Source organism: Lucilia sericata, unplaced genomic scaffold, assembly GCF_015586225.1.
Source record: "Lucilia sericata isolate MDLA Ls3-8-SP2 unplaced genomic scaffold, ASM1558622v1 Contig000360F_arrow, whole genome shotgun sequence".
NCBI lineage: Eukaryota > Metazoa > Arthropoda > Insecta > Diptera > Calliphoridae > Lucilia > Lucilia sericata.
This window is the reverse complement of record NW_023994379.1, coordinates 341,428-366,853: the sequence shown is the minus strand read 5'-3', so window position 1 is coordinate 366,853 and position 25,426 is coordinate 341,428. Positions and strand designations below refer to the sequence as shown.

At 31.3% G+C, this 25,426-nt stretch overlaps 1 protein-coding gene across 2 annotated transcripts; it reads left to right on the top strand.

The window, feature by feature from the left end:
- Window position 1: 1 nt before the first annotated feature.
- LOC119604081 lies at window positions 2–13,235 on the top strand. 2 transcript variants are annotated; one of them, XM_037956514.1, is made up of 6 exons: window positions 2–475; window positions 9,048–9,494; window positions 9,656–9,782; window positions 11,436–11,579; window positions 11,663–12,940; window positions 13,017–13,235. In XM_037956514.1, exons 2-6 carry the CDS (start codon window positions 9,267–9,269, stop codon window positions 13,160–13,162), a joined length of 1,923 nt encoding a protein of 640 aa, XP_037812442.1. In that variant the 5' UTR covers window positions 2–475; window positions 9,048–9,266; the 3' UTR covers window positions 13,163–13,235. The 2 variants fall into 2 exon arrangements, with proteins under 2 accessions (XP_037812442.1, XP_037812443.1); XM_037956515.1 differs by having other exon boundaries at window positions 2–522.
- The last annotated feature ends 12,191 nt before the right edge of the window (window positions 13,236–25,426 follow it).

The window sequence follows — 25,426 nt, the reverse complement described above, 5'->3', positions numbered from 1 at the left end:
AATTTTCGCAGTAGTCAGTTGAAAGATTTTGAGCACTAAACATGTCAATTTAGTAGAATAGTTAAAGGAAAAAATTTAATTAATTAGTTTTTGTTTCCTTTTTGGTTTAAAATAAAAAATATAATATATTATTAAAAAAAGTGTAGAATTCCCCCAAAAAAATCTCGTGCGCAAAAGTTTAACAGTTAACTGAGAAAAAATATAACCAAAGTTACAACAATTAACAAATATTTACATAAGATTAATCACAAAATTACAACAATTTATTTGAACAAAAAAAATCAATTGCATATTAAAAAAAATACTTCTACAGTAATAAATAAAAGTAAAACATGTGATGTGTTTTAAAAACAAATAAAAATTATAAAACTATTAAAATAATAAAAAAAGAAAAATTCATCTATAATATTATTAAAACTCAACCTTGAACTTGACCACACACTATATATCAACAAATGCAGGAAGAAATGAAGAAGTACGCCAACAATTAACTCAATTAAATTTTATAAATAAATCAAACGAGTAAATAAAAATAGAGGGTGTTTTATGCAAAAATAAAAAATAAAATTGAGAGAAAATTTAAATAAAATAAAAATCAGAAAAAACAATAAAATGACGTAGAAAATTATATGTAAACAAATTGTACTCTTGTACCGGTCTTACATGGCTCTATAAAAACTCTTGAAATTAACAATTCAGAAATTGTTTAAAAAAAGAGCATATTTTTAAGAATTTTTGGTACATTTTAGCAACACGTGACTTTTTTTCTCTCTACTTGTTAATAATAATATAAATAGTCTACAATAACAAAAAAAAAACATATGTTTTTCTTTAAGGCATAGTTTTGGCAACCAAATTATTTTGTGTTTCCCAAAAAATAAATTTAAAACAATAACAAAACATCACGATTCTAAAATACACTAGTATGGGTCGAATTTTGAAAGCCCCTTCCTTAAATGATGAAAATATTAAACATTTTTAAAGTTGTGCCCAATCGAAGTGGAAAGCTATTGAATAGTGGTTATCGATTATTTGCATATTTTTAGGGTGTCCCATGATAAAAAAGTAACTATATTTTAGACTTTAGTATTTGTCGTATTGCCGGGGTAATGAAGTGCTACCAGGGCCCAAATTACGGCATACGATATAGATCGAAATCTCAATAGAATCTAAATGGAGATTTCGATCGATATCGTATGCCATAATTTGGCCCAGTACCTCTAGTCTGCCGGGACTATAAACTAGTGATAACATTTCACTCCCTGGCTAGACCTTGTATGATTTAACATGGGGTCTAAGTAGAGAACCACATAATCTGGTACTGCGGCTGGCCAGTTGCCCGCATTACTTGTCCCGTCAGTTGGTTGAGGTTCCTTCGGGATCCACGTAGTGGCTATTGTTTAAACCCAAATTCGCGGGAAGTGTTTGTTGCGGTTAAAAGACTGATGCATGGTAAAATCTATATTTCGGGATAAGTTCGGTGCTGTTGTCGACTGACAGATACTCCACAGAGGAGTGACTGTGGGACTAAGCGTTGGAAATAAGTTGGTTTTATTTGTATATGAACAGGATGATTGTAGGGGTATACGGAACTCATCCGCCCTTATGCCTACAGTAAGTCTGTCGTATGTTTTTATTTTATGAATGTGTGGGATAAATAAAAAGTGTGCTGGGCGATGGTTGAAAGGTATCTTATACAAGTAATACCATTGAATTTTCCTTCCTTGTCCAGGTATGTTCAGAGTAAACTCTGATCACACCAGAATTACTATCGTGTAAAAAAAGTCTCGGATTATTTGATAAATTCGTACTTTGGTCTACCGGTTTCGTCTCTAGGTGCTGTTGCCGACTCAACAGATGCCATCCCATCTGCGTGGTTATAAACAGAAGTGATGTTTTTGCATCTCGGAAGTTAAGCAACGGGGCAGCAATGGTCAGAGATTAGATAGAACAAGTACTTGGCCAAAGTGCACGTATGGACAGGAACTTCTATATACGTAAATTGCCACCTGCGTGTATGAAGCACAATGGGGAGATGGTGAATCGCTCACTGGTTGAAAAAGATCACCGTGAAATAGGTCAACACGGCAGGTGTTCACGTAAAGCACTTCGACATTAATACCCTCCTCTCGAAGGCATAATAATTCAACACTCAAATAGGTCGAGTCGAAGGTTTTTCTAAATAAAAAAAAAAAATATATTTAAAAACTCAAATCGGCCTATATAACCTTATATAAACCTCGTGATTTTATTGGATAACATCACGAAGTTTAATATCAAGAAATAATGTTATGACATAAAAAAAACTTCAATTATTAATACCCATATGGTGTCCACCAAAGGGTTAAAGTAATGGGTTATATTTTTATAAACTCTTCCAACGAAAACCGGTTTTCGTTTCTATTCCTTCATATTTTGCAAACCATTTTTTTTTTCAGCTTGTCACCTTTGCAAACAATATCAAAAACTTACTATGATATAATTTTAAATTAAAATTTTTAATCATTATAATGATAATTTTCAATATAATTTCATAATAAGTATGGGCTCTTAAAAAAACACTTTAAATCATGAACGATTAGAAGGCCCAATTGCACTTATACTCTTCTAGTCTCTTAAAATATTGCAGAGTTGGGAATATTATTCTTAAGCATACAACAAAGTATGATATTAGGTGCAATTGATTTACAGAAACCCTCAAGAAAAGAGAATGAACTTGCCCTAGGTTGATAGGTTGATAAGGTTTATAGACTATAGAATAGACTATAGACTAGACTATAGACTAGACTATAGACTAGACTATAGACTAGACTATAGACTAGACTATAGACTAGACTATAGACTAGACTATAGACTAGACTATAGACTAGACTATAGACTAGACTATAGACTAGACTATAGACTAGACTATAGACTAGACTATAGACTAGACTATAGACTAAACTATAGACTTGACTATAGACTAGACTAGACTATAGACTTGACTATAGACTAGACTATAGACTAGACTATAGACTGACTATAGACTAGACTATAGACTTGACTATAGACTAGACTAGACTAGACAGACTATAGACTAGACTGTAGACTAGACTATAGACTAGACTATAGACTAGACTATCGACTAGACTATAGACTAGACTATCGACTAGACTATAGACTAGACTATAGACTAGACTATAGACTAGACTATAGACTAGACTATAGAACTAGACTATAGACTAGACTATAGACAGACTATAGACTAGACTATAGACTAGACTATAGACTAGACTATAGACTAGACTATAGACTAGACTATAGACTAGACTATAGACTAGACTATAGACTAGACTATAGACTAGACTATAGACTACATAGACTAGACTATAGACTAGACTATAGACTAGGACTATAGACTAGACTATAGACTAGACTATAGACTAGACTATAGACTAGACTATAGACTAGGACTATGACGACTATAGACTAGACGATAGACTAGACTATAGACTAGACTATAGACTAGACTAGACTAGCTATAGACTAGACTATAGACTAGACTATAGACTAGACTATAGACTAGACTATAGACTAGACTATAGACTAGACTATAGACTAGACTATAGACTAGACTATAGACTAGACTATAGACTAGACTATAGACTAGACTATAGACTAGACTATAGACTAGACTATAGACTAGACTATAGACTAGACTATAGACTAGACTATAGACTAGACTATAGACTAGACTATAGACTAGACTATAGACTAGACTATAGACTAGACTATAGACTAGACTATAGACTAGACTATAGACTAGACTATAGACTAGACTATAGACTAGACTATAGACTAGACTATAGACTAGACTATAGACTAGACTATAGACTAGACTATAGACTAGACTATAGACTAGACTATAGACTAGACTATAGACTAGACTATAGACTAGACTATAGGCTAGACTATAGACTAGACTATAGACTAGACTATAGGCTAGACTATAGACTAGAGTCTAGTCTAGTCTATAGACTAGAGTCTAGTCTATTCTATAGACAAGAGTCTAGTCTAGTCTTTAGTCTAGTCTAGTCTAGTCTATAGTCTAGTCTATAGTCTAGTCTATAGTCTAGTCTATAGTCTAGTCTATAGTCTAGTCTATAGTCTAGTCTATAGTCTAGTCTATAGTCTAGTCTATAGTCTAGTCTATAGTCTAGTCTATAGTCTAGTCTATAGTCTAGTCTATAGTCTAGTCTATAGTCTAGTCTATAGTCTAGTCTATAGTCTAGTCTATAGTCTAGTCTATAGTCTAGTCTATAGTCTAGTCTAGTCTATAGTCTGGTCTAGTCTATAGTCTAGTCTATAGTCTAGTCTATAGTCTAGTCTTTAGTCTAGTCTATAGTCTAGTCTATAGTCTAGTCTATAATCTAGTCTATAGTCTAGTCTATGGTCTAGTCTATTTGTTCACTAACAGAAACATAAACCTAAAATGCCTAACAAAAAAGTAGGGTGTAAGTTAAATTATAAAAAAACCAAACAGCTGATTGAATAAACGATAATGAAACAAATTTCTTTTAGTGCAAGTAAGTAAGTATTTCAAAAAATTGTAAAATAATAGCTGGCGCTAATCAAATTTAATTAAATTTTATAAGAGAAAACAAAATTACGTTTTCTTTTTATTTTACTTTTACGTTGAAAACTTATTTCAAGTACTACAAAATGTGTCAGGGCATTGCAGTATATGTTTTCAAAAAAATATATGTAATAAAAATCTATCGAAATCTGCAAAATTATTTGAATTATATTGATAATTAATTTGAGTTGTTATCATTGTTATCAAAAGTCAAACTGTTAGCAATCATTGTAGTATAAACTGAATGAGAAAGAAATTATAGAAACTGATAAAGATAACTTTATCGATCTATTATAGTTCAGCCTATAAACAAAGGTGTATGGTACTTGTTGATACAACCAATATCAATATAGACAATTGTTTTTTTTTTTATTTAGCACACGCTGTTAACACTCACTATTAACAGGTGTTAATTTAAAGTGCAGTCAATCATTTGTACTAAACATTACAACAAGACGTTTAACTAAATCGAAAATGTTTTTAGCGATTCTTGTGTATTTTCAAATAATTTAGAAAATGTGAATGAGACAAAAATAATTATAGTTAATAAATTTAGACAAATTATTTAAAAATACAATTATTGTTAAATTTTGTGTGTAAAATTTTTTTAAATACATTGACGTGTATAAATATTTTTTTCAATTTGCAAAAAAAAATAAAAAAACTGTGATTAAACCACTTTGTAGCAATTACAATCCAGTCACGTGAATTGCGAGTGTTTGTTGTATTGGTATGCGGATATTAGAGCCAGAGTTCACTAATATTTAAATTATGAAATCTAAAACTACAAAAAAATAAAATACAAAGTATAAAAATTTAAATTAACAAAGTTAACGAACTGATAATTCAAACTTTTAATTTCTCAAATGATTGCAAAAGTGTTTAATAAATATAATACTATAATCGTGACTAATAAGAAGAAAATATTTGTTTGAAATTTGATTGAAAAGTGTCATCGATTAGAACGAAATGAATATTTTATAAAATATTTATAAAAAAAAGCAGGCACCTGTTTTTCAAAATTTATATTCAAAGAATTGCCTTTCTATATAATATCACGCTAATAACTTCATTAAGCTCTCACTCATTAACGGTTTTTTAATTTTAAGGTTTACCGATTTTTATCTCAAATCCATTCAAAATTTACGAATTAAAATTTACTCCTGCCTCTAAATTATAACTTACATTAACAGTTATAAATCGTTGTTATGTCTGAAATTTTGCCAATATTTCATTATAATCGTTATCAAAAATAAATATTTGTCAATTTTTTGTTTTAATAAAATATTACTTTCAAATAATTAAAATCAAACAAAACTTAATATTTAAATTTATAATCAAGATAATAAGTTGTTCAATAAAACGTCATATCAGCTATTTAAAAAAAATGAATGATATCAGTAAAAATAACCACAGTTGTTTATAGTAACAGTTCCCAAATGGTGGTTGGTGGGCCACTAGGTAACATTTTAGGGTGTCCACAAAAAAGTTCTCATAAATGATAATAACTCCAATCGTTGTGAACAACAAAGGTAAATTGAGGCCTTACTGATGTAAGAGGACAATATAGACAAGATATCGAAGTGCTTTACGTGAACTTCTGCTGTGTTGGCCTTGGTACTTTTTCAACCATTGGATGAGTTGACTAAACGACTCACCACCGCCCCCATTGTGTACCTTACACACAGGTAGTTCTGCCGGTCCATGTACAAGCACTTTGCTCAAGTACTCGAGCTATCTAATCTCAGACTATTGCTGCCCCGTTGCTTAACTTCCGAGATGCAAACACATCGCCACAACCACACAGATGACATAGCCTCTGTTGAGTCGCCAACAGCATCTAGAGACATATTTGGTAGACCGAAACACGAAACCATCAAATACCCGAGGAATTTGTTCTTACTCACAGTGGTAAATCTGGTATGAGGAAGGAAAATTCAATGATTTCACTTATATAAGATACCTTTCATCCATCACCATTCACCCCACAGACTTCTCATTCATTCGACACACTCACTCTAGGTATACGGGAGGGTAAGTTCCGAATACCCCATTCATCCTATACTTAGTACCAACTCATTTCCAACGCTTAGTCCCACTACTCTGTTGACTTCGGCAACAGCAACGAACTATGCCGATTTATAAACTCTACCACGCATCAGTATTTTAACCGATATTCTCTTCTCTGCCCTGTGAACTACCGGTTCCCGTGGTTCCAAATGTTGTGGTTCTTTGGTTCGATCCCATGTCAAATCATTCCAAGGATATCCGATATCCACCAGTTTATAGTTCCGGTAGACTAGAGTTACTGGTAGCCCCTTCGGGAATTGCAATAAGACAAAAATGGGGTCCTTCATCGCGCTTGTAATTTGAATTGCATTTTAAACAAATTGGAACCTCAGGATAAACATTTTAAGACGTCAGATTAGGGAAAATAATATGGATGTTATAATTTAAAGTGGAACAATATCTTGAGATAAAATATGAAAAATTTTAAATATTTTTTAAGAGGTCATTTCTATCACCTCAAAAAATCAGTATAATCCATTACAACATATCCTTTAAACTTGTCCAAATACAACAAAAACCTAAATGTTTTATAAAGGACACTTCATTCAGTTTTGATATAATTTATGGAAGAACATCAGTCACAAAACAAAATTCCAAAAAAGGCAAATATTAGGACTTCATGTAAAGGGATAAAACTATATATGAAGGATTACTATCAAAAAAGAACCAACAACAGAACTAGGTTAGGTTATATTGGGTCTTGAATTTATACCTCTGGATCGCTACAATCATAGAAGATTTAGTGAAGATATAACAAAAACGAGTTATGTTCCGATGATTTGGAAACTCAGCAATTCCTTTAATTTTTTCATCCAATATTCCTAACGGATGTTACATACATATATCGCCCCCAAAGTGTTGGGATCTATGTTCAACGCAGCTATACACTCGTCAGATTTCGATCATTAAAATTGGTGTAGTTGTAGACGTAGTCCTATGGACTTGCTCGCACTGAGTCTGGTTACCCCATTAGAACTAGTTTAGTGTTAATTATCTCTAAACATTTCGACAGATTTCATATTAGTACTTATTCCAAACTCAGTAAATCAGTTACCAAAATCCCAATTCATCAATCTATTAACTCCTAGGATCAAAGATCACAAGATTTCTTAAGGAAAAAAGTACACAAGACCCATTTGGTGGAAATTTTCATTCACACACGTTCTTTCATGTTAATTTTAAGGGACTTTATGTTGAGAATGTTTAAAAAGCTGATCGTTCAAAATGCGTCCCTTAAAAATATTTTAAAAAAGGACTAAAAAAGTATTTAATTTAATACTTCCATTATAATACGCCTTTTAAAACCTGTGACGCCATGCTATTTAAGAAATGTTTAATTTTTACTTAAACTAATCACAATTTGTTTTGTTCCCACAAAAACTGAACAATTGAAACCCCCCTCTCTGAATTCCTTTCAACTTATACAGTAAAAATGATTTATTACATATTATTTAGTAGTTACAAAACCAAGTCGCTTAAATCCGTTTATTAATGGGATACTTAGACTTTGTCTACGCCCAAGTTCTACACTAATCTCAAGTCTTAAGTAAATGTAGAACTAAAGCAATTACTTACGTTAAATTATTTTTTTTTAATTTAAGCATACGATCACGTACATTAGAGAACGAGAGAAAGACGTTTTAATTTGTTTAACACTGGGCCGCGCGTGTGGTATTCATTGGTTTCAAGTATTTATGTATTGAATACAATACAATGACATGTTCTAAAGGCACTTAATAAATGTTCTTGTCACTGAAATTAACAGGCCGTTTTTTTCATTGCATTCAGAAAGTCATTTTCGAAAGGGATTGCTTGCTTTTTTCTTCAATATTCTACGAAACTGCTGGAGTTAAATAAGGAGGACAACGAGTGGAGTATTCAGCATAATGAGTTTATCTACCTACACACAAGGAAATCCTAAAAGGGTTTTGTTTTGCTTCTTTTCTCTCTGTACGTAAGACAACATGATCATAGAGTTGTTAAATTTATTGCTTAATCGAATATTGTTTTATTAAGTAAACATAGACTTATAGAGTTTTACGTGATCGTACATACCAGCGTTGGATAAATTTTTATGATTTAATGAATATAAATGGTTTTTTATTTCGATATCCTTATAACAAAACAAATGGAATCAATAATTTAGATCTTGGAACCAATAATTTGTAAGGCATTTAATAGACCTTTAAAACCCCAAGTACTTTTTATGTTGTTGCCTATAAATGTATAAACGCACTGCAATTTCCAACTCCGTTACATACCTACAACAACTATTAACAAATGAATGAATGAGAATTGCTTAAATTTTTACGATAATTTTATATGATTTCTGTGTTTTTTTTTTTGTGTTGTTCTCTTACAGACATTGAATTAAAGAATCATCATAAAGACATGCACAAAAAATCGTCTAAACATAAACTGCAATTACGTATTAACACAAAGTTCTAAATAAATATACAACTTTATAGCCAGTCGTCGTCATTATACCAATTCACAGACTCCTCGAACTACCAACACCACCATCGCAGCAAGGGGCAACAGATTTGAAATATTTTCTATATACTAGAGTCAGCCAACGTTAATGGAGTCTTCATCACGCAAAAAACACAAGAAAGAAAATCCTTATGCTTCCGTCTATAATGCCACTACCATCCCACTCAATGCCAACAACAATAAATGTAAGGAAAAAATTGTTGCTACAAAAACGAAGAAACCGCCGCGTCGTGATAAAAGCGATTTGGGAGAAAATTTTATAGCACCTGATGGTGGGTGGGCTTGGATTGTTTGTATTGCAGCCGGTGTCTCAAATGTAAGTTGTAAATGATGGGCTATGAATGAATGAACAGTTGTCGACGCCGACAAGTTGTTAAATAATCCTGTCTGCATTTAATTTGTTTGTTTTATAAATTATCATATTTTTTCTCTTAGTTTTATTAGTTTTTTTTTTTCATTCTTTTCTTGTTTATATAGTTAACAATTTATCCTTGTATTCAACAATTTGGCTTCATATTTCGTGATCGTCTGATTAAGCTGGGTCTAACAAATTCACAGATCACAACTATTATTAATACACATCCAGCAGTATCAGCGTGTACAGGTAAGTAGTGGGAGACGATATGTGAAAATTAGCAACATAATATAGATCAATGTCTATTTTTAAAGAGAAATCTGTAACTATATCTTAAACTATACAACTAGAAATATACTTCATCTCCCTTATTAGAGACTCACTAGATTCAATAATTTGCAATAACTGGAAAGATGACTTAATTAATAAATGTATTTTCTATCCAAACCAATAAAGCTGATTCTCTTAATATCAATTTCTAATACATCTATCAAATCAGGCCAGTAGTATCGAAACTACATTTCGCCAGAGCCGGACTATGACAGAGAAAGTAAACAAGAGTTTCCAGTCCGATTTGAAGTTCATAAGGAAAAGTCTATTGACTCGCTAATCTGGACAATTCTATGGACTAGTCCATGTAATTTATTGACTACTCTTTGGACTAATTTATTGACTGATCTATAGACTAGCCTACTGATTATTATATGGACTGATCTTTTGACCATCTCTTGACAGTTATATGATCTAGTGTATTGACTCACCTATGGACTAGTGTAATGCCTATTCAATGAACTAGTCTGTGAATCAGTCTATTGATTTGTCTATGGAATAGCCAATTGACTAGTATTTAAAGAATTTTATGGACTAGTATATGAAATAGTCTCTTAAAAATTAATGGTATAGACTTTTCTATTGACTTCCATATGGACTATTGACTATTCAATGGACTACGGTCTAATTACATATTAACTTTTTATCGACTGGACTGATCTTTAGACTTTCAATTGACTCTTACATGGTCTATTTTAATGAATCGCCAATGGACTAGTCTTTTGACTCACCTACGAACTAGTCAATAGATTGGTATGTAAGCAAATCTAGGGACTAGTCCATGAACTACTACTAAGTCTAGTTTGTAATCTAGTGAATAGTCTAGACTATATTCTAGTCTATGGTCTAGTGTATAGTCTAGTCTATAGTCTTATCTATAGTCTAGAGTCTAGACTATAGTCTATAATCCAGTCAATAGCCTAGTTTATAGTATAGTCTATATTTTAGTCTATAGTGTGGACTATACTTAGCTTGGTCCATAGGCCGATAGTAATGACTAGTCTATAGCCTGGACAATAGTCTAGTCTATTCCATACTCGGGACTGTAGTTTATGTAGTCTATAGTATATATATATAAAAGTCTAGTCTATAGTGTGGCCTATAGTTTGATCCATTCGATAGCAATGACTAATCTATAGCCTATACTATAGTCTAGTTTATTCTATACTCTGGACTGTAGCTTAGTTTTTAGTCCGGCCTTTAGTCGAGTCGAGACTGGACTAGTGTCTAGTCAAATGTTCTGGACAATAATCTATATTCTATAGTCTAGTATGTAGTATGCACTATAGTCAGGACTTTAGTGAAGTCTAAAGAGTGCAATGTATTATAGTCAATAATTCGGACCATGTGCAGAGTAGCAAGAAAATAGCCTGGACTATCAACTAATCTATAGTTTGGAATAAAATATAGTCTATTGACTTTATTGACTACTAAGTGAACTAATCTATTAACTGATCTATAAAGTTTTCCATTGACTACCCTATGGACTAGTCGACTGACTATTCCATGGACTGGCCTATGATCTAATTACATATTAAATATGCAGCTCTAACTATCATTCTTTATTTCCAGGTCTTCTCAATGGACCCATGTTTAGACGTTATACATTTCGTCAAGTGGCCCTGGTTGGCTCAATATTAATATTTTTTGGAATACTTCTAACAGCATTTTGTGAGACATTTTTAGAATATATCATCACATATGCTTTACTATTTGGTAAGTATTCAGAAAAACAGAAACTTGCCTACCTAAATCTAAATTCAAATAACTCCTTCCCCTCTCTCTTTCTCTTCTTAAAGGTTTTGGTGCTGGCATCACTGTATCCGCCTCAACATTGGCCGTTAATACTTATTTTAAGAATAAACGTAGAAAAGCTTCAGGATTTTCATGGACTATAACCGGTCTGGGTCCCATAGTACTGCCTCATATAGTCACCTCATTAGTTAATGTTTATGGAGTACAAGGAACTCTATTTATATTTGCGGCATTGTCGCTGCACACCTTTATGGCTGCTTTAATCTTTGAACCCGTATCATATCATGCCCCTAAACCGTCTGAGGAGGCGGTAGAAACACCCTCTGTGCTGGTAGAACAACCACAACATTTGTGTAAATACTGTGAAATGCAACAGAAAAAAGAGACCGGCTTATTCTCTTCCCAGTATCTCTATCAAGAAGATGATGAAAATAAACCGGGCTTTGAAATTATAGAACCCGGAACACCCATGTTGTCCAGAGCCAATGATGGTTTATATGGTTCTAGACTATCGCTGGCTTCGAAAAGAAGACTACGTTTTCGCACCATATCTAGTTCTAAAGATCTAGAGAATACCACTCGCATAACACGTTTAATAAGTGAAGATGAAGAATTAAAGCAAAAGACTAGTTTTAAGCCTAATAATTTCAATATCGAAAGAGATGAATCACAAAAAGGCAACCTAAATAAACGTTATGGTGGTAGTCCATTAAAATGTACCTGCGCCGAGGAGAGAGCCTTAATGGAACTAAATAGAATAGAAGCATATGAGGCTGAAAATTCTACCAAAGATAAACAGCTGGAAGATTCAAATGAGGATTTACAGTTAACATTTTTCGAAAAAGTAGTGGCCTTTTTTGATTTAGATCTTTTAAGAGACTTTTCATTTGTTAACCTAGTAGCTGGTTTGACCATGATCAATTTTGGTGAATTGAATTTTTCCATATTGACACCGTTCATTTTAAATGATTTTGGTTTAGAGACTTCACAAATTACTCTATCCATATCGGTGTTGGGTGGTTTGGATGTAGCCACCAGATTTCTGGTGCCATTTTTAACAGAAAAAATTGCCTGGGATAATAGAGTATTCTTTCTAATAGGCGTAGTGGGCATTTCCATAGGCCGCACCGTAGTGGCCTGCACCAGATCGTTTCCAGTTATAATATCAACATTTGCCGTTATAGGCGTATTTAAGGGAGTACGTACAATATTTTGGCCACTGGTTATTCCCAGTTGTGTGCCTTTGAAACGTTTGCCGGCAGCATCCGGCTTGCAATTGTTAATATCAGGTATATTTACTTTAGCAGGCGGACCCTTTGTAGGTAAATAATTAAAAGAAATACTCATTTTTTTAAGTTTTTTACATTAAAAAATCTTATCAATTCCTTGTAACCGCAGGTTTGGTGCGCGATCGTTACAATTATGCCATTGCCTTACATTGTCTCAATATGATGACATTTCTAGCGGCGGCTTGTTGGATCCTAGAGGCTTTAATACGTCGTTATTTACAGAAGCCAAGTACATTAAGTGATGAACCAAGATGATAATAAAAATCACAGTTTTATGTTACAATTTTGTTTCGCTTTTTATTTTCTACATTAAATGTATTACAGTTTCTTTTTTTATTGTTTTCTTCTTTGTTTTTTAGATTTTAGTGTTTACATAGAAGTTTCTATCTCACACTCTATCCTAATATATGTATGTATGTATATCTATATATATAAAATTCTAACGTTACTGACTGACTGACTGACTGATTCATCATCGCACAGCCTAAACGGTTGAAGCTAAAGAGCTGAAATTTGGACAGGAGGTTGGTCTCCCGCCAAATAGATCCACTAAGACGGGATTTTTTGAAATTCAAATGTTTAGGGGGTAAAAAAGGGTAAAAACGGGTAAATTCGGTAACCTTATATCTCCTAAACTAGAAAAGATACAAAAACAGTTTAAAGCTTATCGCCGTTCATTTAAAAAATAAACGGACAGGTGTCTGGTACTTTTTTAAAATTCGACCCCTTTAGGGAATAAACGGGTAAAAACTGTATTTTGGTACTTTTTTCGCACCCCATGTATCTTTTAAACCAGTGCACATTCAAAAAATATTTTTGACTCCTTCATAACTTAACGAAAAAATAAAAATATGAATTTAGTACTTTTTGGATATTCGGACGTTTAAGGGGTTAAAATTGTACCTATTTTTGGTACTTTTTTCATAAAACATTGTTTTTGGTTTATTAACTTATACATATGAATACATAATAACGGGCTCCCACTACGATGTTGCAACTTTTTGGAATAGAATTTTTATTTCGTTAATGGGGAGGAAAAAAGTACCAAAAGGGGTAAAAACGGGAAATTTGATTTTATTCAACCACAATGATCCAATTTAGATAAAATTTTTAAATTTAGAAACACTAAATATCCTAATGGGGTGTTATTTGGAACCCCGGTATCAAGTGATATTTTTTGGTACTTTTCATTCTCCAATTGGTCCTTTTTGAGTTTTCTATGATATTGAAATAGAAACATGAAATTAATAATAAAGGGACTTTTCGCTACTTTTTCGTTCCACACAGGTACTTTTTTGAGTTTTCTTTAAAATTAAACCTAGAAACATGAAATTAAGCATGTAGAGCTCGGAGTAAATGAGAATCTATAAAATGGGACTTTTTGGTACTTTTTCGTTCTTCAAAAGGTACTTTTTGAATTTTCTATAATATTGAACCTAGAAACATGAAATTAAATATGTAGAGACCGGAGTAAATGAGAATCAATAAAAGGGGACTTTTTGGTACTTTTTCGTCCTTCGACTGGTACTTTTTGAGTTTTCTATAAAATTTAACCTAGAAACATGAAATTAAGCATGTAGAGCCCTTAGTAAATGAGAATCTATAAAAGGGGACTTTTTGGTACTTTTTCGTCTTTCGACTGATACTTTTTGAGTTTTCTATAAAATTTAACCTAGAAACATGAAATTAAGCATGTAGAGCCCGGAGTAAATGAGAATCTATAAAAGGGGACTTTTTGGAACTTTTTGGAACTTTTTCGTCTTTCGACTGGTACTTTTTGAGTTTTCTATAAAATTTAACCTAGAAACATGAATTTAAGCATGTAGAGACCGGAGTAAATGAGAATCTATAATAGGGGACTTTTTGGTACTTTTTCGTCCTTCGACTGGTACTTTTTGAGTTTTCTATAAAATTTAACCTAGAAACATGAAATTAAGCATGTAGAGCCCTTGGTAAATGAGAATCTATAAAAGGGGACTTTTTGGTACTTTTTCGTCTTTCGACTGGTACTTTTTGAGTTTTCTATAAAATTTAACCCAGAAACATGAAATTAAGCATGCGGAGGCTTTAGTTAATGAGAATCTATAAAAGGGGACTTTTTGGTATTTTTTCGTCCTTCGACTGGTACTTTTTGAGTTTTCTATAAAATTTAACCTAAAAACATAAAATTAAGCATGTAGATCCCTTATTAAATGAGAATCTATAAAAGGGGACTATTTGGTACTTTTTCGTCTTTCGACTGGTACTTTTTGAGTTTTCTATAAAATTTAACCTAGAAACATGAAATTAAGCATGTACAGCCCTTAGTAAATGAGAATCTATAAAAGCGGACTTTTTGGTACTTTTTCGTCTTTCGACTGGTACTTTTTGAATTTTCTATAATATTGATCCTAGAAGCATGAAATTAAGCATGTAGAGCCTGAAGTAAATGAGAATCTATAAAAGGGGACTTTTTGGTACTTTTTCGTCCTTCGACTGGTACTTTTTGAGTTTTCTATTAAATTGAACCTAGAAACATGAAAATAAGCATTTAGAGCCCGTAGTAAATGAAAATCTATAAAAGGGGACTTTTTGGTACTTTTTCGTTCTTCAAAAGGTACTTTATGAATTTTCTATAATATTGAAAATAGAAACATGAAAGTATGCATGTAGAGCCTGGATTAAGTGAGAAACTATAAAAGGGGACTTTTTGGTACTTTTTTGTTCTTCAAAAGGTACTTTTTGAATTTTCTATAATATTGAACCTAGAAACATGAAATTAAACATGTAGAGCCCGAATTAAGTGAGGACCTATAAAAGTGGACTTTTTGGTACTTTTTCGTTCTTCAAAAGGTACTTTTTGAATTTTGTATAATATTGATCCTAGAAGCATGAAATTAAGCATGTAGAGCCTGGAGTAAATGAGAATCTATAAAAGGGGACTTTTTGGTACTTTTTCGTTCTTCAAAAGGTACTTTTTGAATTTTCTATAATATTGAACCTAGAAGCATGAAATTAAGCATATAGAGCCTGGAGTAAATGAGAATATATAAGAGGGGACTTTTTGGTACTTTTTCGTTCTTCAAAAGGTACTTTTTGAATTTTCTATAATATTGAACCTAGAAACATGAAATTAAGCAAGTACAGCCAAGATTAAGTGATAACCTATAAAAGGGGACTTTTCGGCACTTTTTCGTTCTTCAAAAGGTACTTTTTGAATTTTCTATAATATTGAACCTAGAAACATGAAATTAAGTACGTAGAGCCCGGAGTAAGTGAGAACATATAAAAGAGGACTTTTTGGTAATTTTTCGTTCTTCAAAAGGTACTTTTTGTGTTTTTTATAACATGAAATTAACCATGTGGAGCCCGGAGTTAATGAGAATCTATAAAAGGGGACCCTTTGGTAATTTTTCGTTCCTCAACTGGTACTTTTTTAATTTTCTATAATATTGAACTTAGGAACATGAAATTAAATAAAAGAGGTCTTTTGTTACTTTTTCGTACTTCATTGGTACTTTTTGAGTTTTCTAAAATATTGAATATATAAACATAAATTTAAATAGGGGACTTTTTGATATTGCAGATATATATACATTTACAATAATATTTATTTTATTTCATTACGATGAGGGTAGCGAAGCACACTGGGTATAGCTAGTAAGTAATAAATCTCTTTGTAAGCTTGTTTATTTGTATGTGCTGGACCGATTTTAAAGAAATTATGAACTTACTGATATAACCCGAAAATCGGGATTTCAATCTCTCAGAGAATATACTCAAACATGGACAATAAAAATGTAGAAATAAAACTAACTAATAACAAAAAAGTACTTTTTAGGTTTTAAAGTACATACCAAGCTGATTTCCATCTATATACTATAGACTAGACTATAGGTTAGATACATATACTATAATTAAACTATAGACTAGATTATAGACTAGACTATAGACTAGACTATAGACTAGACTATAGACTAGACAATAGACTAGACTATAGACTAGACTATAGACTAGACTATAGACTAGACTATAGACTAGACTATATACTAGACTATAGACTAGACTATAGACTAGACTATAGACTAGACTATAGACTAGACTATAGACTAGACTAGACTAGACTATAGACTAGACTATAGACTAGACTATAGACTAGACTATAGACTAGACTAGACTATAGACTAGACTATAGACTAGACTATAGACTAGACTATAGACTAGACTATAGACTAGACTATAGACTAGACTATAGACTAGACTATAGACGAGACTATAGACTAGACTATAGACTAGACTATAGACTAGACTATAGACTAGACTATAGACTAGACTATAGACTAGACTAGACTAGACTATAGACTAGACTATAGACTAGACTATAGACTAGACTATAGACTAGACTATAGACTAGACTATAGACTAGACTTAGACTAGACTATAGACTAGACTATAGACTAGACTATAGACTAGACTATAGACTAGACTATAGACTAGACTATAGACTAGACTATAGACTAGACTATAGACTAGACTATAGACTAGACTATAGACTAGACTATAGACTAGACTAATAGACTAGACTATAGACTAGACTATAGACTAGACTATAGACTAGACTATAGACTAGACTATAGACTAGACTATAGACTAGACTATAGACTAGACTATAGACTAGACTATAGACTAGACTATAGACTAGACTATAGACTAGACTATAGACTAGACTATAGACTAGACTATAGACTAGACTATAGACTAGACTATAGACTAGACTATAGACTAGACTATAGACTAGACTATAGACTAGACTATAGACTAGACTATAGACTAGACTATAGACTAGACTATAGACTAGACTATAGACTAGACTATAGACTAGACTATAGACTAGACTATAGACTAGACTATAGACTAGACTATAGACTAGACTATAGACTACACTATAGACTATACTAGACTATAGACTATACTAGACTATAGACTAGACTATAGACTATACTAGACTATAGACTAGACTATAGACTATACTAGACTATAGACTAGACTATAGACTAGACTATAGACTAGACTATAGACTAGACTATAGACTAGACTATAGACTAGACTATAGACTAGACTATAGACTAGACTATAGACTAGACTATAGACTAGACTATAGACTAGACTATAGACTAGACTATAGACTAGACTATAGACTAGACTATAGACTAGACTATAGACTAGACTATAGACTAGACTATAGACTAGACTATAGACTAGACTATAGACTAGACTATAGATTAGACTATAGACTAGACTATAGATTAGACTATAGACTAGATTATAGACTAGACTAGACTAGACTAGACTATAGACTAGACTATAGACTAGACTATAGACTAGACTATAGACTAGACTATAGACTAGACTATAGAGTAGACTATAGAGTAGACTATAGACTAGACTATAGACTAGAGTATAACTAGACTACACTATATAACAGTCTATGGAGCAAGTTGCTCTGGCTACAAAATTGTATGGTAAATGGTAGTAGAAATTTAGTAAAATATGTATACGTGTTTGTGTGTTGAACGCAGCAAATAAGCAATATGTTATATTGCGCCCTCTATACATTTCTATGCTATTGTCGTAATGTACCGGCTATTTAAGGAGAGAACAAAAGTGTAGCCTATTTTAGGGCTGGTGTGGTTTAAAGTTATTCAATTGATTTTATTTTTAAAAAGTGTTGCCTAACTGAGGTACATAAGGGTTACCTAGTAGTCTTGTTCAGTTGCTATAATTATGGGTTTTATGGGATGGTTAATTTTATATTTTCCTTGATTTTTTATTTATTTAAACACTTACCAGATTTCCAAATTGCTAGAAAAAAGAAAAAGAGTTTATTAAATACATATCCAAATTGTTATATTTTTGTTAATGTTTTCATATGAATGAAATACCCAACAAAAACTTACAATGAGCAAACCACGTAAGTATAAGTCATTATCAAGTTTTGCAGGTATCTGTGATGGTTCATGAAAAATCTCTTCCTCTCGAATCAAAGATTTTGCCGATCATCGTTTAGCTCAAAATTCTTAAGTAAGAACATAAAAATGGTGAAAAAAATTTTATAAGTGTTTTCTAAAGAAAACTTTGAGTTTGCTGAAGAAAGCTTTATTTGAAAAGTTGTATAAAGAAAACTTCGATCGAAGAGTTTGCTGGAGAAAGATTTATTTGAAAAAATTTTTAGTCGAACATCTTTCTAAAGAATACTTTAAAGGAAAAGTTTTCTAAAGGCTACTTTAAGAGACAAATTGTTTAAAGGAAACATAAATGGCAAAGTTGTCTAAAGAAAACTTTGAACGATAAGATTACAAAAGGCAACTTTGAAGGAAACGTTTTTTAAGAAAAGCTTTGGACGAACATTTTACTTTAGACGATAAGTTTTTTTAAAGAACACTTTAATCGAAAAGTTTCCGAAAGAATACTTCTTCTAAAGAGAAGTTTGAAGTAAAAATTTTCAACAAAAAGTTTTTTGAAGAAAAATATCAACGAAAAGTTTTGTAAAAAAATTTTCAACGAAAAGTTTTATATAAAAAAAACTTTAAACGAAAACTTTTATAAAAAAACTTTGAACGAAAAGTTTTCTAAAGAAAACTTTGTTAATAAAGTTTTCTAAAGAAAACTTTGATCAAAATGTTTCTAAAGAAAACTTTGATCAAAATGTTTTCTAAAGAAAACTTTGATCAAAATGTTTTCTAAAGAAAACTTTGTACAAAAATTTTCGAAAAAAAACTTTAAACGAAAAATTTTCTAAAGAAAACTTTGAACTAAAATTTTCTAAAGAAAACTTTGAACAAAAATTTTCTAAAGAAAACTTTGAACGAAAAGTTTTCTAAAGAAAACTTTGATTGAAAAGTTTTCTAAAGGAAACTTTGATTGAAAAGTTTTCTAAAGAAAACTTTGATCAAAAAGTTTTCTGAAGAAAACTTTGAACGAAAAGTTTTCTGAAGAAAACTTTGAACGAATAGTTTTCTAAAGAAAACTTTAAACGAAAAGTTTTCTAAAGAAAACTTTAAACGAAAAGTTTTCTAAAGAAAACTTTGAACAATAAATTTTCTAAAGAAAAATTTGTCTAAAGAAATTTTTAAGTTTAAAGTTTCGTTAGAAAGCTTTGGATAAACAATTTCCTAAAGAAAGATTTATACGAAAAGATTTCTAAAGAAAACTTTAATCGAACATTTTTCAAAAAAAAAAATTCTTTGACTGAAAAGTGTTCTAAAAAAAAGCTTAGATATGAAGAGAAATTTGAAGTAACAATTGTTTGAAGAAAATTTTAAACAAAAAATAATTAATATATTAAACGAAAATTGTTTTTAAAGAATACTTAGAGGAAAAGTTTTTTTAAAGAATCATTTAATCGAAAAGTTGTCTGAAGAAAATTTTTTAAAGAAACATTTAATCGAAAAGTTTTCGAAAGAATAAAGGGAACGGTTTCTAAATAAATCTTTAATCGAGAAAGCTTTGGATGAATATTTTTCTAAAGAAAGCTTTGAACGAAAAACGAAAGCTTTGATCGAAAAGTTTTGAAAGCAATATTTTGATTGAAAAGAAAACTTTGATATAAAGAAAAATTTGAAGTAAAAATTTGTTTGAAGAAAATTGTGAACCAAAAGTTTTGTTGTGAATATTTTAAGCGAAAAGTTTTCTAAAGAAAATTTTGAATAAAAAGTAAACTAAAGATAACTTTGATCGAAATGTTTTCAAGAAAAAAATTTGAATGAAATGTTTTTTTAAGGAAAACTATAATTGATAAGTCTACTGAAGTGGAATTTGTTGGAAAAGTTATTCATAGAAAAAAAAACTCTTTTAGAATGTTCTAGATTTTGTATGTACAATTTTGTTAATTACTGTATGCACTAACTACTTAGATTTTATACTCTTATCAAGTGATAATAACAAAGAAGCTGTCACTTTAAATTTTAGAATTTGACAAGTGCATGAAATTCAAAATGACTGAGTGCTAGAGATTAATCATCAATCAACAAATGTTGTAGAATTTAATAAAAATTGCATAAGTTTTTTTTTTGTTAAATACCGGCAAAATAAAATGTTTGAAAACTTTGTTAAATGTAAACATTGTGTAAAACAATATTTTGGATGTTTTTGGTTAAAAAAAAAAAATAATATGCAGTCAAAACCTAAATAAGTAGAAGGTGACAAAAATACCAAAGCCCAGCTTAAGCGGTACTATTAAGTAACAATATTCAGAGCAAAATATAAATGACATTTTTGTTGTTTCTGTTTTAACATTAAACTTACACTCTAGGAATAATAATGAGATCACAACATTTTTTAGATAATAAAATCCATTTTTTGTGTGTTTTTCTGCTTATTTTGGAAGTCTATTAAAGATGTTTTTTTTAAATAAAAATCAAAGTAAGATCTTTTTTTCGTTTAGGGGAATATTTCAATTACAGCTAAAAACAAGTATGAAAGTATAGTCGGGCGTGGCCGACCATATGATACCCTACACCATTCATGAATATTAAATGTGATTTATTTTTCATAATATCGCATTTATCTTCAATATTCCCTTGTTCCGATACATTTAAGCAATTTATGGATGAAAAACTAATTTTCTGAAAGAGGCTTTATATGGGGGCTAGGGGCAAATATGGACCAAGCCCGATAAAATTTTGTGAATATATTTATATTTACATAATATTTTATTGTGCTGAATTTCATCGCGATATTTGTGTTTATAAGTTGATTTGGGACATTCAAGTAATTTTCTGAAGGGGACTTTGTATGGGAGCTAGGGTCAAATGGGGCCCGATCTTTATGAAATTTGGCAGGGTTATCAAGACTTTTATAAAACTTAGTTGTTCCGTATTTTATCGATATATCTGTATATTTAACATAATTATGAGCTCAGAAGCCCTTTTCGGGCGGTTCTGTTCTATGGGGGCTAGGTGAAATAATGGACCGATTTTAACCATTTTCAATAGGCTTCGTCCTTGGGTCAAATAAAACGTGCGTGCCAAATTTCATCCAATTATCTTGAAAATTGCGACCTGTAGCTTGCGCACAAGGTTTACATGGACAGCCAGCCAGCCAGCCAGACGGACGGACGGACGGACATAGCTTAATCGACTCAGAAAACGATTCTAAGCCGATTGGTATACTTTAAGGTGGATCTAGGACGAATATTTTTGTATGTTACAAACATCAGCACAAATCCAATATACCCTCCCCACTAAAGTGGTGTAGGGTATAATAATACAAAGGGTCATAATTGTTTTATTTGAAAAACGTTGATCTTATTTCAGCCAGTGGCTGGCGGTAGTAGGCACACTTAGTTTATGAACGCGTAATAATTTTTTTTATTTTTATTAAATTTCAAAAAAAATTACCACGCACTTGACATTGTTATCACGTTTACTACCCAAAAAAACAACAGCTTAAAACTTAAATTAAAAAAAAAAATATTTAAAACCCTCTCAATTGATTACGTGTAAATAATGTGAGTTTGTTAGAGTTACGTATTTAGTTGAAAAAAAAATAGTTAAATTTTTGTGGAATCGCTTAAGCTCTTCTCTTGATGTTTCCATTTTAGCCAATTACATATTTGCAGACGTGTTTGGACTGCATTCAATTTTTTTTGTATTGCTTGGAACGCCTGGACGTTTTGTTTTGAAGGCTGCGTTAAAGTTTTGCATTTTAATAGAACTTCATAAATTTTAAATGCTGTTTGTATTTATTTATTTTTTTTATTATTTGCCATTATTTTTTAAACAATTGTTGCCATTTGTTGGTTCAATAAATTGTGTAAATAATTTATTTTAACAAATTTACGTTTTATGCAATTTTTGCTTTGAGTAGTAACTGATTACGCGTCACACTTTCACTGATTACGAACGCGTCTAAAACCTATATGTTGTTTGCATTTGCTGTTGCCATTTCTTTGCAAATCGGCTAATTTAGATGTCTAATAGATAATTGAAAAGTATTAACTATTACGTAAAAGATTAGATTTTCAATAAGATCAATTAATATGTTGAAGTTATCGTGCTATAGATGTTTAAAATTGTATCAATATCAAAATGGAATACCAATTATTGTTGACGTTCGAAAATTAGTTTCGCTGAACGCAAGGCCTAAAATAATCGAATGGGTTTTTTTTGCCAAATTTATTCTAACTGTTAGATTGGTTATAAAATCAATTGAACTTTGTATTATGCTATTTGCAAATACTTAAGATTGGAATATTTGTATTTGGTTTGAATTGAAGGCTGTGCATGCAAAAGCTTTTTTGCAAAGAATAATGTTATGAATAAAATACTGAGTTTTAAATCGATGCCAGTCGAGTGTATAAATAGTACACTGAAGGTCAAAGAATATGACCCTAACCAATTAGAAATTTATCGAAATCATTTGCTTTATTAAACTGGGGGAATTTTTTTTCTACAACAAACACAATAAAAACTATTCTTTAACTGAAACTCGGTCCATTTCCGTTCTAGTTCAGTTCTAGTTGAGTTTTAGTTCAGTTCTAGTTCAGTTCTAGTTCAGTTCTAGTTCAGTTCTAGTTCAGTTCTAGTTCAGTTCTAGTTCAGTTCTAGTTCAGTTCTAGTTCAGTTCTAGTTCAGTTCAGTTCTAGTTCAGTTCTAGTTCAGTTCTAGTTCAGTTCTAGTTCAGTTCTAGTTCTAGTTCAGTTCTAGTTCAGTTCAGTAGTTCAGTTCTAGTTCAGTTCTAGTTCAGTTCTAGTTCAGTTCTAGTTCAGTTCTAGTTCAGTTCTAGTTCAGTTCTAGTTCAGTTCTAGTTCAGTTCTAGTTCAGTTCTAGTTCAGTTCTAGTTCAGTTCTAGTTCAGTTCTAGTTCAGTTCTAGTTCAGTTCTAGTTCAGTTCTAGTTCAGTTCTAGTTCAGTTCTAGTTCAGTTCTAGTTCAGTTCTAGTTCAGTTCTAGTTCAGTTCTAGTTCAGTTCTAGTTCAGTTCTAGTTCAGTTCTAGTTCAGTTCTAGTCAGTTCTAGTTCAGTTCTAGTTCAGTTCTAGTTCAGTTCTAGTTCAGTTCTAGTTCAGTTCTAGTTCAGTTCTAGTTCAGTTCTAGTTCAGTTCTAGTTCAGTTCTAGTTCAGTTCTAGTTCAGTTCTAGTTCAGTTCTAGTTCAGTTCTAGTTCAGTTCTAGTTCAGTTCTAGTTCAGTTCTAGTTCAGTTCTAGTTCAGTTCTAGTTCAGTTCTGTTCAATTCTAGTTCAGTTCTAGTTCAGTTCTAGTTCAGTTCTAGTTCAGTTCTAGTTCAGTTCTAGTTCAGTTCTAGTTCAGTTTAGTTCAGTTCTAGTTCAGTTCTAGTTCAGTCTAGTTCAGTTCTGTTCAGTTCTAGTTCAGTTCTAGTTCAGTTCTCTAGTTCAGTTCTAGTTCAGTTTAGTTCAGTTCTAGTTCAGTTCTCTAGTTCAGTTCTAGTTTCAGTTCTAGTCAGTTCTAGTTCAGTTCTAGTTCAGTTCTAGTTCAGTTCTAGTTCAGTTCTAGTTCAGTTCTAGTAAAGTTTTAGTAAAGTTCTAGTTCAGTTCTAGTTCTGCGAACATTTGTGTAGTGTATCGACTTTGCAGATCTTGAGAACTAAAATGCATCCCTTGGTGTGGAGTATAAATTCAATGCTTTATAACTAAAGTGGAAGAAAACATTCAGCATTCGATCAAACTTTTGTTTTTTTTTTAATTTCGTCCGTATTTCATTCCCATGGCAAAACTATAACACTAATATTTACTACAATTTACTTTAATCAAATCTTAATTTGACTGAATTATCCTATAGCATAATCACTTTGAGTCACCTAATTTAAATGTGAAATTCGAAGCAAATAACAATAATTGAGTTTTATCGATTTGCAAAATAAACATTTATAAACTATTTTAAATTCCGTAAAATTATTGTTAATATTATGAAGACAATTTTCGCAATTATTAAATTTATCATTTGTATCAGCAAGCGCGCCTGACGAAATGTTCGATTTCAAAATTATAATAATTTATGACATAAATTCAAAACTCAGATCATAAATCTGTGGCATATTATTTCATATGAATGGGTGACCGAATGAAAAATGATAATGTAATTTTGTATAAGATTTATATTTAAGAAAAACTATTTAAATTATCACTACTCATACTCGTAAGATGACAAATCTTCATATTTTAAGTTACAAGAGAAGAAAAAAAACCTTCAAATTATTCAGTAAATCTTCCAAAACAAAAGTTGATTGGATTTGCATAGAAAAATTTGCTGACAACAACAAAAAAAAAGTAATACATTTCACAAATACCTGACTGTATGTACATATTACCAAGAAATTAACATTATAAATTAAAAGTACTCTCTTTCTCACTCTCTCTCCATTGTTAATATTTGTTTTTCTCCTAAAATCCGACACTCTCATTGTAACTAGATTTGTAATTGTTATTTGTATTTTAGTTAGTTGTGATAAACTTGCAGTTTGTTGTTTTAGTAGTTTGGTTTTGTTTTTATTGTTTGTTTAGTTGTTGTATTGTTTGGATGGTTTT